This window comes from Lithobates pipiens, unplaced genomic scaffold (genome assembly GCF_037356315.1).
Source record: "Lithobates pipiens isolate NorthernLeopardFrog02 unplaced genomic scaffold, aLitPip1_a1.2 Scaffold_23, whole genome shotgun sequence".
In the NCBI taxonomy this organism is placed as follows: domain Eukaryota; kingdom Metazoa; phylum Chordata; class Amphibia; order Anura; family Ranidae; genus Lithobates; species Lithobates pipiens.
In genome coordinates, this window is record NW_027507785.1 from 59,006,215 (window position 1) to 59,019,397 (window position 13,183).

Consider the following 13,183-nt stretch of genomic DNA (forward strand, 5'->3'; position numbering starts at 1 on the left):
CACAGATAGGCAGCACAGATAGGTGGAACTGATGGGCATTGATGGGTGGCATTGATGGGCAGCACTGATAGCCAGCACTGACTGGCATCACTAATGGCTACTGATTGCTGGCACTTGTGTGCACAGATTGCTGGCAATTGTGGGCACTGATTGATGGCAGTGGTGGGCACTTAATTGTAAACAGGGCACTGATGATCAGTGCCCTGATTACATACCTAGCTATCCCCTGTGAGGAGATGTCACTGATCGGCTCTCCTCTCCTCACACTCTGTCAGTGTGAGGCGAGGAGCGCCGATTACCAGCATCTCCGTGTTTACATGTGACCGGCTGTGATTGGACACAGCCGATCACATGGTTAACCACTTCCCACCCAGCCAATGTACATATACGGCCGGGTGGGAGCCGCCTCCTTCTGACTGGACGTTCAGGAACGTCCTTCAGAAGGAGGGGGATCGCGCGTGCCCGCGCAGCGGCGCGATCCGGATGCGCTCGTGTCACCCGGACATGGCGCATCTCGGATCGGCAGGAGGGCTCTGTGATTGGCCCTCCTGATCACATGACGGCCGTGTCCAATCACAGCCATCATGTGATCAAAACAAACAGCCGGTTGCTAGGCAATCGGCTCTCGTCTCCTCACATGGAAGTCGTCGCTGAGGAGAGGAGAGCAGATCTTTGCAGCCGGCTGGTGATCAGTGAGTATGAGCTGTTTTTACAGCTTTTTACTCACTGATCACCAGTCTAGTGTCACCACACAGTGTAAACACACATGTCCCCAAATAATAAAAAGACATGTCCCCAAATAAAAAAACACATGTCCCACTAAAATCACATGTCCCAATGATCACCTGCACACATATCATTTGCGTACATATGTCCCTGATCACACAAACCAATTATTATACACTTAACTGATTTTTTTTTTACCAAAAACATGTAGCAGAATACATTTTGGCTTAAATTTATGACAAAATTTGATTTTATTGGATTTCTTTTAAAATAGAAAAAAGAAAATATTGTTTTTTTTCCAAATTTCCGCCTTTTTGGCGCTTATATCGCAAAAAATAAAAAACGGAGTCGTGAATAAATACCACCAAAATAAAGCTCTATTTGTGCGAACAAAATTATAAAAATTTCATTTGGGTACAGCGTAGCATGACCGCGCAATTGTCACTGAAAGCGCGAGAGCGATGAAAGCTGAAAATTGGGCTGGGAAGGAAGGGGGTGAAAGTGCCCGGTATTGTAGTGGTTAAAGAGCTGCGGCCGCAGGTTACGGTGCCATTATGTTCAATGGCACCTAAAACGCGGTGTGGCTTCGCCACGATTGTCTAGCAGTTTATCCTGTGGCAATCGCATCGCATGAAGCTTGTTGCCCAAAAGAAGCTCCTACTCATTTTAGGGCAACAAGTTTCACGGGATGCGATAAATCGTAGGACAATGGCAGCAAAAATGCACAGCGTTTTAGGTGCCATTGAAAATAATGGCACCTGAACCTGTGTGTAGTGCGTTTGGGCATCGTGAGTAGAATTACAGTAATTCTGCCGCTATCCCTAAACATTCAGGTGTGAATGGGGACTAATGATGCGAAAAACTAATGATTTGCCGATCTACACAAATTTTGTTTGGTTTTTCGGGTTGTCTATGGACGGATTAACTTTTTTTAAACTGTTAAATAAATGGGTTTAGTTCCGCTTTAAGGGCCGGTTTCCACTGCTGCGATGTCTGAGATAGGATGTGATTCGCACCGCACTGCAGTGCAAATCACATGCGATGTCTGTGCGATGCGATTTCAGCCATACAGATAGAATTAGACCAGATAGACCAAACTCGCAGAGGACCCTTTTTTTGGTCCGCAGCAGAATCGGATCGCATGGCTGTTCACACCCATGCGATCCGATTCCTGTTGGAGTTTGCAGATCGCACTGCGATATGCGAACTGATTTGGGCAGGGGTCAAGTCCTGGGGAAAAAAGTGTGGGAACTCCCACCCAAGATCCACTCGCCCAACAAAAAATAAAAATAAATGATACGCTCATATGCACAAACGCTTCAAATGTGGTATTTTTCATTAAATTTTCGTTTTGTGCGTATGAAGCTTAACTGTTAGTACATAAAAAAAAAAACAATCCTCAATAAACATAAATACGGTAATTCTCTGAATAATCAGCATCCATTCAATTGTGCTTCCATGCAAATGTGAACATCATGTTCTGATCTTTATTGGGGAATGTAATTTTGTATATAGAGTGTTTATGTGGTGAGATTACACTTTTCATTGAACAGAGTTTGGATAACACAGGGTTAAATGGAAAGGTCATAAATGAACTGCACATTATCTGGACAGAATGCTTGGGGAGATAGTGATGTGTTCCTGCTTAGGAGATGTATGTTAGTTTGGGGGGGCTGCAAACTCTGCAGGGGCTCCAACACACACTCGCTGCTATTCCAACCCTTCACATATTTCCACATAATCTTCCCTCCTCCTGGCATTAAACTTTGCCGGGTATTGTGCTCAGCTTACCACCCCAAACTGATGTTCCTCCCTCAGCTCACCTCTCTCCCTGCATGTTCTGTGAGCAGAATAGCTGTGCTCCTCCTCTGGGTTCTCTCATCATATGGCACTGAAGATAGAGGAGGGGGGGATTCAGCGGGACATACAGAGCAAGTATGCAGGAGACAGGGGGGGGGCAGAAAATCAGGAGGGGCGGCGGGGAGGAGCATCACGAGAGGTCTGACTAAATACAATCTCTTAGCAGCAGGGACCTGATCTACCTATCAGCTAGCTGTGATTGACAGGTAGATCGAAGCGGAAGCTGTCATGGGGCCCCCTACTGGCAATGCCTGATTGGTCAGGTGTGCGGCACTTACTATTGCAAGCTGTGTCGGCGGCTGCTGGTGTATCACCTGCCACACAGCTCACATACTTCAAAATCTTGCAGGACACGGCTGCTAACGGGAACTGAGTTCCTGTTGTGGAAAAAGTACAGGAACTCCGTTCCCATGCGTTCCCGCAGGACTTGAGCCCTGGATTTGGGGGTATCATTATCTTTTAACTGACGCTCCCAGCAGTTCCCATAGGGCAGTGTGAACTGTCGCCGGGAGACACGAGGGAACCCGCAGTAGATTCGCAGGGTTCCCACATCGCAGCAGTGTGGACCGGCCCTAAAGCCCAACAGAACTTTTAGCACAAATTAAAAAATACTTTCCAGGTGTATCAAAACAAAAGGTGTACTTTACTTACTTTATTCCAGAAAGCAGCCACAGCCTGAGTAGAAAAGCCAGTTGCCAGCCAGCATGCTGCAGAGAAGGACTATGTGTGGAAGTAGTGATCTCTCGGCAGAGGTCTGACATGTCCCTTGCTGAGTCAGAGCTAGAAATCTTTGATCAGAAGCAGGGGCGGACTGACCATTCAGCCACTCAGGCACTGCCCGAGGGCCCCAGGCCACTAGGGGGCCCCATCAGGGTTGCCAGCCTCAGTAAAACCAGGGACAGTACGTAAAAATCCTCTCCAGTACCTTCTCAGCCAATAGAAACATGATTGTGTATACTATGTATACATGTATGTGTATACTGTGTGATTGTATACTGTGTGTGTGTGTTTTTGTATACTGTGTGGCCCCATAATCTCTGATTGCCTGGGGGCCCCATAATCTCCTATTGCCCGGGGGCCCCATGAGTTGTCAGTCCGTCCCTGATCAGAAGGGATCATGAGCTTTGATGGTTACAGAGCTGCAGGTCGGACTCAGCAAGGGGGAGTGTTGGATCTCGGCAGAGAGACGGCTGCTTCCACATAGGGAGAAAGGGTCCTTCTCTGTAGCTGCATCGGGGGAAAGGCTTTTTTATTCTAAAGAAAACAAATTGTATCAGTTTGTACAACTTTTGTTTTGCTGCACTTGAAATGTATTAAGCTGATTTAAGTTCGGTTGGTCTTTGACCAATGATGGCTGGAGCTCTATTTTCTTGGGGGGGGCAGCCTGCGACCTCCCCCAGCCAGCCAACCAACCACCCCCCACACAGTGCTCACTCGCTCGCTCGCCCCCCTTCCCCCCTGACGCTCAATCGCTGCATGTGTTTTTTTTAAGCACGTGATTAGAGCAAGAGGCTCTAATTGGCTTCATAAAAGGGTGGGCTTTGGGCGCAGAGCACTGTGCTCCAAGCCCACCCAGTTGTGTAAGACTAGCGAATGAATATTCACTATTCTCGCACACTGATCCTCCTCCTGGCCAATCAGGAAGTGGGTCTGAGACCCGTTTCCTGATTGGCCAAAAGTAGAAGCGTTCCAATTGGCCATCGAGGAGGAGGGAGGAGATTTAGCTGGCCAAATTCCCGCCAGCAAAAATTTGATAGCATGTTCTCAATTTTCCAGATGGAAAAACTTTCTATCGAAAATTCCGATCGTGTGTATGCAATTCCGACGTGCAAAAACTAACGCATGCTCAGATTCAACTAGGAGATGGAAACTATTGGCTACTGGGTATTGAACTTCCTTTTTCTAGTCCCGTCGTACGTGTTGTACGTCACCGCGTTCTTGGCGGTCGGAATTTGGTGTGACCGTGTGTATGCAAGACAACTTGAGTGGAATTCCGACGGGAAAACCATCAGAGCTTTTTCCGACGAGAATTCCGATTGTGTGTACGTGGCATAAGTGGATTGGTGCGTTGTGCTATTCATTCTGAGTGGCACCTCGATGCATTTTGCAATAGAAAAATTTTGTTTTGGGTTATTTGTTATATGTTGTCCTGTCGCACTTGTCTGTGGTTATGTTTGGCCAGTCCAACGTGGCTAGCCACTAATCTGAGCCCGGGCGAGTCTAGTACTAGTCTTTACTATTTGCATCCATGTTTTATACTATACTAATAATTTTTTTTTTTTTTATATTATTCCACTAGTGTTTACTATCATTCGATGAGCCCCAGTCTTTTTCTGTCTCCCACTGTTTGGGATGTCTGTGGCTACATTTTGCAATGGAAGCATTGCACTGTGATGTCATAGTTAGTGCCTGTGCTTTGTCACACATTGCGCTGTAGAGCACATTCATTGACAGTCTGGGTGTCTTTTGGGTCAAAATGAAGGGCACCAGGTCCTACCAATGCACAGAGCAGTCACCATAGCGTTGTAGTCTGTGCTCATGCCAACCAATGACATTATTGTCGTGCAATCTTCTGGAGCCTGAGAGGACCCCACTGCTGTGTTGAGTGTTCATGTCACCCAAGCACTGACATGAACATGTAAAGAAGGACCCTTCCACCATAAGTAGAGGAGAAGACTTGTGACCCAGCAGATCATGTGACCATGGATTTAGGAAGCTTTTGGGGAACTTCTTTTTTCTCTTTCCCACCCAGCCCCAGCGTCACCTTTAACTGGGTTATTATCCCTGGGTTTGAGAAGGACTGCCCAATCACATGACCACTGTATTTGGCTGTTACAAGGGTCACATGATTAGGAGCTGGTCTGGGAGTTGCCTTTGTCTCAGCACAGAAACCTTGGCCGCTCACGGACACATATGTGTGGTGTGTGTGTAGGTTTGCCACCTGTCCGGAATTCAACCGGACAGTCCGGGTTTTAGTCCTCCTGAAACCCGGACACAATATTCAGAGAGGAATGTGGCTCAGAACAGGGCCTGATAGGTGGGCGAGGGGGCACTATGCACGCCATATTACTATTCTCTTTGGAACGCCCAGGACTATTACAATCCTATAGTGTATGGTGCTGTGCGCAACTAAAGTGTTCGGGTTTGGCTGGAAGAAAGAGTGGTAATCCTATGTGTGGGCGTCAAAGCATTACGTTTAAATTCCGATCGTGTGAAGGCAATTCCTACAAAGTGCCACGCATGCTCAGAATGAATTAAGAGACTACAGCTATTGGCTACTGGCCTGTTTATAGTCCCAATGGATTTTGTTGTCGGAATGTCCGACCATGTGTACAAGGCATAAGTCCATTCGAAAGACGACAGATGACGTAAGACGGGACTAAACGAGGAAGTTCAGTAGCCAATAGCTGCCCTTGCGTCCTATTTGGTCCGTCGGACCAGCACACAGACGAACGGTTTTCCCGATAGGAATTGAGTCCGTCGGTCAGATTTGAAACATGTTCTATTTCTAGGTCCATCTGATTTTTTTTTTACGAAAAACGATCGGATTAGCCCAAACACGATCGGATTGTCCGGCAGACTGATTCCATCAGACCTAGTCTGCCAGAAAGTCCAGTCATGTGTCATTTCTGTCTGCTGCCTCCTTCTTCTGCTATCTGCATGAGTCACTTCTGACAAGTTTTCCTGACACCAAGAGGAAAATGGTGACAGGGGATCGAGCTTCAGTTGATTGACAGCCTCAGCTCTGTTCCTGTGTGCGGTGTGGAGGGGGGGGGGGGGTGTCCCTTTCCTCCAATCAGCTCTCAGAGCTCTCCCCACTGAGCTCTGCAGAGTGTAGCTTTAGCTCCCCGCCCCCTGCCTTCTGAAAGCTCAGACAAGCTGTATAAATTCAGCACTTTAAATGGATATAGAGAAGAGAAGACTGCAGATAAACAAGTATAGCTTACACAGGAGGATTTGTTTTATCTCTGTGTATCACTTGAGGGTATTAGAAAAAAAAATTATGATGTTTGGGGGCTCTAAGTAATTTTCTAACAAAAAAAACAGTTTTGAAGTTGTAAACACTGAGTCTGAAAAAGAGGCCTGGTCTTTAAGTGGTTAAATCACATGCGGTTTCCTGCACCACAATAGCGGCACCCTAGGCTGAGCATTAAAAACCCTTCTTTTAGGGGTGTCTGGTATTTATTTATTTTTTTTACCTGTAAACGCCCCTCCATGGTAGCCTATGGGGGTTGATTTACTAAAACTGGAGAGTGCAAAATCTGGTGCAGCTGTGGCTAGTAACCAATCAGCTTCCAGGTTTTTATTGCCAAAGCTTAATTGAACAAGCTGAAGTTAGAAGCTGATTGGCTATCATGCAGAGCTGCACCAGATTTTGCACTCTCCAGTATTAGAAAATCAACCCCAATTCATCTCCGCGGCCAGAATAAATGATTATTTTGGCTAATCCAATGAATTAACACCGAATCGCTTGATGCACCTAAACACATTTAAAACGCATCAAGCGTTGTTGTTTTTTTTTTCTGCACAAACGTTGGTGCCAGGGGGAGTTCTGGGCAAACGTCCAGTGTGCATGGGGCCTGAATGTGACTTTCACCAAACATTCACTGGTGGCAAATCCATGACCTAGAGTTCACACTGTTACACCGCATGTGAATTTTCACTGGAATCGCACCGCATTCCTGTGCAAATCACATGCGATCCTGTGCGGTGCGATTTAAAAACATCATATTGTGTGGCTCAAATCATACCACATTCCTGTGCAAATCACATGCGATTCTGTGTGTTGCGATCTGAGCCCATCATTTTGTATGGCTCAAATCGCATCACATTTCTGTGCAAATCACAAGCTATCCTGTGTGGTGCGATCTGAACCCATCATTTTGTCTGGCTCAAATCGCACTGCATTTCTGTGCAAATCACATGCGATTCTTGCAGTGCGAATTGAGCCCATTATTTTGTATGGCTCAAATCGCAAATTTCTGTGCAAATCACATGCGATTCTGTGCAGTGCGAATTGAACTTATCCTTTTGTATGGCTCAAATCGCATCACATTTCTGTGCAAATCACATGCTATTCTGTGCGGTGCGAATTGAGCCCATAATTTTGTATGGCTCAAATCGCATCACATTTCTGTGCAAATCACAAGCTATCCTGTGTGGTGCGATTTGAACCCATCATTTTGTCTGGCTCAAATCGCACTGCATTTCTGTGTAAATCACATACGCTTCTTGCAGTGCGAATTGAGCTCATTATTTTGTATGGCTCAAATCGCAAATTTCTGTGCAAATCACATGCGGTTCTTGCAGTGCGAATTGAGCCCATCCTTTTGTATGGCTCAAATCGCATCACATTTCTGTGCAAATCACATGTGATTCTGTACGGTGCGAATTGAGCCCATCATTTTGTATGGCTCAAATCGCATCACATTTCTGTGCAAATCACAAGCTATCCTGTGTGGTGCGATCTGAACCCATCATTTTGTCTGGCTCAAATCGCACTGCATTTCTGTGCAAATCACATGCGATTCTTGCAGTGCGAATTGAGCCCATTATTTTGTATGGCTCAAATCGCAAATTTCTGTGCAAATCAAATGCGATTCTGTGCAGTGCGAATTGAACTTATCCTTTTGTATGGCTCAAATCGCATCACATTTCTGTGCAAATCACATGCTATTCTGTGCGGTGCGAATTGAGCCCATAATTTTGTATGGCTCAAATTGCATCACATTTTTGTGCAAATCACAAGCTATCCTGTGTGGTGCGATTTGAACCCATCATTTTGTCTGGCTCAAATCGCACTGCATTTCTGTGTAAATCACATGCGCTTCTTGCAGTGCGAATTGAGCTCATTATTTTGTATGGCTCAAATCGCAAATTTCTGTGCAAATCACATGCGGTTCTTGCAGTGCGAATTGAGCCCATCCTTTTGTATGGCTCAAATCGCATCACATTTCTGTGCAAATCACATGTGATTCTGTACGGTGCGAATTGAGCCCATCATTTTTTATGGCTCAAATCACACTGCATTTCTGTGCAAATCACATGCGATTCTTGCAGTGCGAATTGAAGCCATCCTTTTGTATGCTTCAAATCGCACATTTCTGTGCAAATAACATGCGATTCTTGCAGTGCAAATTGAGCCCATCCTTTTGTATGGCTCAAATCACATCACATTCCTGTGCAAATCACATGCAATTCTGTGCGGTGCGATTTGAGACCATCATTTTATATGGCTCATTTCGCACCACATCCACCCGAAAAACGTGCAAGCATCTTTTATTTTTTTGCCCTACTGAAATTGGATCTCATTGGATGTTCATACTAATGCGATCCAATTCCGGCAAACGCACTGCGTTTTGTGACCTGTTTTTGGGGTGTCATTAGCATTAAATTGACACCCGCAGCAGATTGCAAGAACATTCTTTTTTCCTGGGAGCTTCCTGCATCCCATCAGTGTGAACCCGGGGGGCTCATTGTAATTTAAAGAGGCACTCCAGCCCCCCCCCCCCCAAAAAAAAGTCAGCAGCTACAAATACTATAGTTGCTGACCTTTAATTTAATATAAGGGCACTTACCTCTCCAGGGATCCAGCACTGTCCTCACCCGACTCAATCCTTTAATCACCTTTGGGTGGAGGCGCCAGTGTAACGACATATTCGGCGACACATCGCAGTTTTCTGTGGAAGTGACGTTCCGTCGCCACCATCTTGCTACACCCCACACTCATCCACATTAATACACTAAGAAGGGGGAAAGCGGACATGTTGTTACACCCACTGGAGTTTTGCATTTTACACGTATTTACAACAGTAAAGTGAGTTTCTATAGTGAAATGCAGGACTTAGAACTCCGTCTGACTGCTTAGATGTTGAATTTTAAAAGCAGTGAACTTCTGTCAGATTAGCAAACCTGTGAGATGAGCAGGGATGCCGCTGCTTTTAAAATTCAAGATCTAAGTAGTCAGACGGAGTTGTTAGTCCTGTATTTCACTATATAAACTGACTTTACTGTTATTGTAAAATGCAAAACTCCGGTGGGTGTAGCAAGATGTCCGCTTTCCCCTTCTTAGTGTATCCTTACTGTGGACGAGTGCGGGGTGTAGCAAGATGGCGACGACGGAATGTCACTTCCGTAGCAAACTGCGATGGGTCGCCGAATATGTCGTTACACCCGCATCTCAAGAAAAACAGGAAGTGAAGCCTTGCGGTTTCCTGCTGCACATGGTCCCGTATTCTGCTGGGACCTGTGATGCCATCTCTATGACCCTCGGAGGCCGGAAGTGATGTCATGATGTAATTTCCAGCACCAGCAGATGTAAAAACCGCTGGGTTTTTTATTTTTTTGCTGGAAAGCCTACGATCAATTTTTTTTTTTTTTTTTTTTAATCTCAGGCTTTCCAACACAGCATAGAGGAGAGATGTTCTCTTTATAGAGAGATGTGGGGTCTAGAAGTCCCCTAGACCCCACATCTCTCTATAAAGAGAACCTGTCATGCACTATTCCTATTACAAGGGATGTTTACATCATTCCCTGTAATAGGAATAAAAGCGATCAAAAAATAAAGGAAAAGTGTAGAAAAAAATACAAATAAATAAACAATAAAAAAAATAAACAATAACAATTTTTAAAAGCGCCCCCATCCCCACGTGTTTGCACGCAGAAGCGAACGCATACGTAGTTCAAACCACACGTGAGGTATCACCGCGAACGTTAAAGCAAGAGCAATAATTCTGCCCAAAAGACTAAATACTAAACTGGTAACCTGTAAAAATGTTTAAAGCGTCATTTAAAGATTTTTAAATATCGTAGTTTGTCGCCGTTACGCATGCGCAAATTTAAAGCATGACATGTTAGGTATCTATTTACTCTGCATAACATTATCTTTCACATTATAGAAAGATAAAATTGAGTACTGTCACAATTGCACTAATACGGCTACAATCACATCACATTATAGAAAAAAATTGGGGTAAAAGTGTTTTTTTTTTTTTTTTTTTTTTTTTTTACGCGTTTGAAAAATCGCTCCACAAATACTGTGACATAAAAAAAATGCAACGAGCGCAAATTTTATACCCTAGAGCAGTGATGGTGAACCTTGGCACCCCAGATGTTTTGGAACTATATTTCCCATGATGCTCATGCACTCTGCAGTGTAGTGGAGCATCATGGGAAATGTAGTTCTAAAACATCTGGGGTGCCAAGGTTCACCATTACTGGCCTAGGGTCTCCGCTAAAGAAAAAAAAAATCTATATAATGTTTAGGGGTTCTAAGTAAAATTTCTAGCAAAATAAAACACAGATTTTTACATATAGGAGAAAAATGTTAGAATTGGCAAGGGAAAACACATAGACCTGGAAGATTCACCTGCAGTTGAATGTTTGGTGAATGTCAGATTCACTGCTTTATTTTTAATTTTTTTGTTTACAAACGATTTTTATTGTTGCAAAAGGTCATAATTTGGTACAAATGTATAAGTTTTGCTATTTCTTTCTTTCTGCTTAATAACCACAACCATGTAGCAATGTTTTTTTTTTTATTATTCAGCATAAAAAGTAACTAAAAACAATAATATATAATTAAAGAGCATGTTGTCACATAAAAATAAAACCCCATGTGCAAAATAAAAAAAAAAAAAGCTCATAAATTGCGATCAACACAACATAAAAAAAAAAGAAAAAAAAGAAAATGAAGATCTTGTGGTCCCAGCAAAGATATTTAGTTTCCAAAACAGTCACAAAAAATAATATATATATATATATATATATATATATATATATATATATATATATATATATATATATATATATATATATAAAACAATAAAAACAAAACAAAAAAAAACAATATAAAATTCACAATCCCCTCCACCCCCTCCCTCCTGCAGTCCAGTAAGGCAAGCTGTCACATCAGCCCCACCCTCCCAACGCCGTTGCTACGGAGACGCCTGCTCGGCAGCATTGGCAGCCAATAGGAAATCAGCAGGTTGCTTTTTACAAAATTCTAAAGAGGAGAACCGACCGATGCAATAGGCTCGATTCACAAAGCTAACACACAAAGGTAAGGATGCTTATTTTCAAAAAGAACAAAAAAAAATAAATAAAAAAAAGTGACAGTTATTTTCATGTGAGTCCAATGAGGTTTGAACATTACAGTCAGGACTGGAAATAAAGATACTTATCGTCCTGGGAAGCTTTGTGAAGTGAGCCTGCGATTCGAAGGGGGCGACAATTATGTGCTTTGAAGAAAGTGGCTCAGTCTCGATATCGGAAACCCCTATTGCACGAAGCAGGAAAACGTTACGACCTCCTCGCCCTTCTGTCTGGGGGGAAGGGGGGGGTATTAGAGATCATTAATTCAGCCCCCGGAGATAGTCCATCATTGCACAAACAGAAAAAAAGAAAGAAAAAAGGCGTTTTGCGGAACTACAAGTCTCATTGTGCCCAAAGATCTCAGTCCTCTCCAGAGCCCCCCCCCCCTCATGCCTTCCTAGTCTTGTGCACCTTGGCCCTGCTAGGCTTGCCCGCCTTCTTCACCTTCTTGCCCCCACCGCCGGCCGCCTTCTTCTTGGTGCTCTTGGCCGGTGGTGCCGCCGCTGCCGCCGGCTTAGGGCTACTTTTCTTGGGTTTCTCCGTCTTCGCAGGCTTGGGTTTCCCCTTGGCCTTTTTGGGGCTCTTTTTCGGGGGTGCTTTCTTGGTGGCGGCGGGCTTGGGGGCAGGGGCTGCCTTCTTCTCTGGGACCCCCCCCTCCAGCTTCTTCTTGTTGAGTCGGAAGGAGCCGTTGGCGCCGACCCCCTTCACCTGTACCAGGGTGTCGTTCTGGACCAGCGCCTTCACCGAGTACTTGAGGTAGGTGCGGCCGTTCTGCTGGTCGAACCAGGACACCTTCTTGGCCTCGCTGTAGATCTTGGCCAGGGACGAGCCGTTGCGCTCGCCCAGCTTGCGGATGGTGTCCACCACCAGCTGGCTGTACCTGCCTGGTTGGTTTTTCTTCTTGTTCTTCTTTTTGGACCCAGAGGAAGAGGCTGCTGCTTTGCTTCTCTTCTTTGAGGACTTGGTATCAGATTCCTCCCCAGTTTCCTCCCCATCTTCTTCATCCTCCTCCTCCTCCTCATCTTCCTCCTCAGTGGTGGGGACATTCTCTTCCAGCTGTAAGGACATGATGATGCTGGTACTGATCAGAAGCTGCAGCCTTGTTTGAACCGCCAGTCGGTGCTCTGCTGCTCTTGTACTGGCTGAGCGGACCGAATTGAGAACACCGCCAGCCTCAGCAGCTCTTTGCAGCAACTTGTGTTTCTTCCTCCCCTTTCTCCCCCCTCTAGCCCTCCATCTGCGACCCCCCCAGCCTCCCCACCCCTCCAGCCCACCCCTCCAGACGTTTTCCAATGCAGCCCAGGGCAGATCTGCCCCACTGGCACCCCCGATGCCCCCTCCAGGTGCAATTTAAAAGCAGCACCCTGCAAATGTCTGGCAGCTGGGGGTGGGGGGCTGTTGTTTGCAGGCTCCTATCTCCCTCCCACGTTGGCTCTGCGGGATTAGAAGGCGGGGGCTGGAGGAGAAGAGGTTAAGGATGAGGCTGGCCACCATGGACGAGGGC

The 13,183-nt window shown here is 45.3% G+C and overlaps 1 protein-coding gene across 1 annotated transcript; it reads right to left on the minus strand.

The window, feature by feature from the left end:
• Positions 1–10,960: 10,960 nt before the first annotated feature.
• On the minus strand, positions 10,961–12,810 carry LOC143927571 (uncharacterized). Its single transcript, XM_077451708.1, has one exon. The coding sequence runs from the start codon at positions 12,745–12,747 to the stop codon at positions 12,067–12,069; it is 681 nt and encodes a 226-aa protein (XP_077307834.1). The 5' UTR covers positions 12,748–12,810; the 3' UTR covers positions 10,961–12,066.
• Between the last annotated feature and the right edge of the window lie 373 nt (positions 12,811–13,183).

Excerpts from the sequence above, each read along its gene's own strand:
- LOC143927571 (XM_077451708.1), bottom strand. The coding sequence starts at position 12,747 with ATGTCCTTACAGCTGGAAGAGAATGTCCCCACCACTGAGGAGGAAGAT.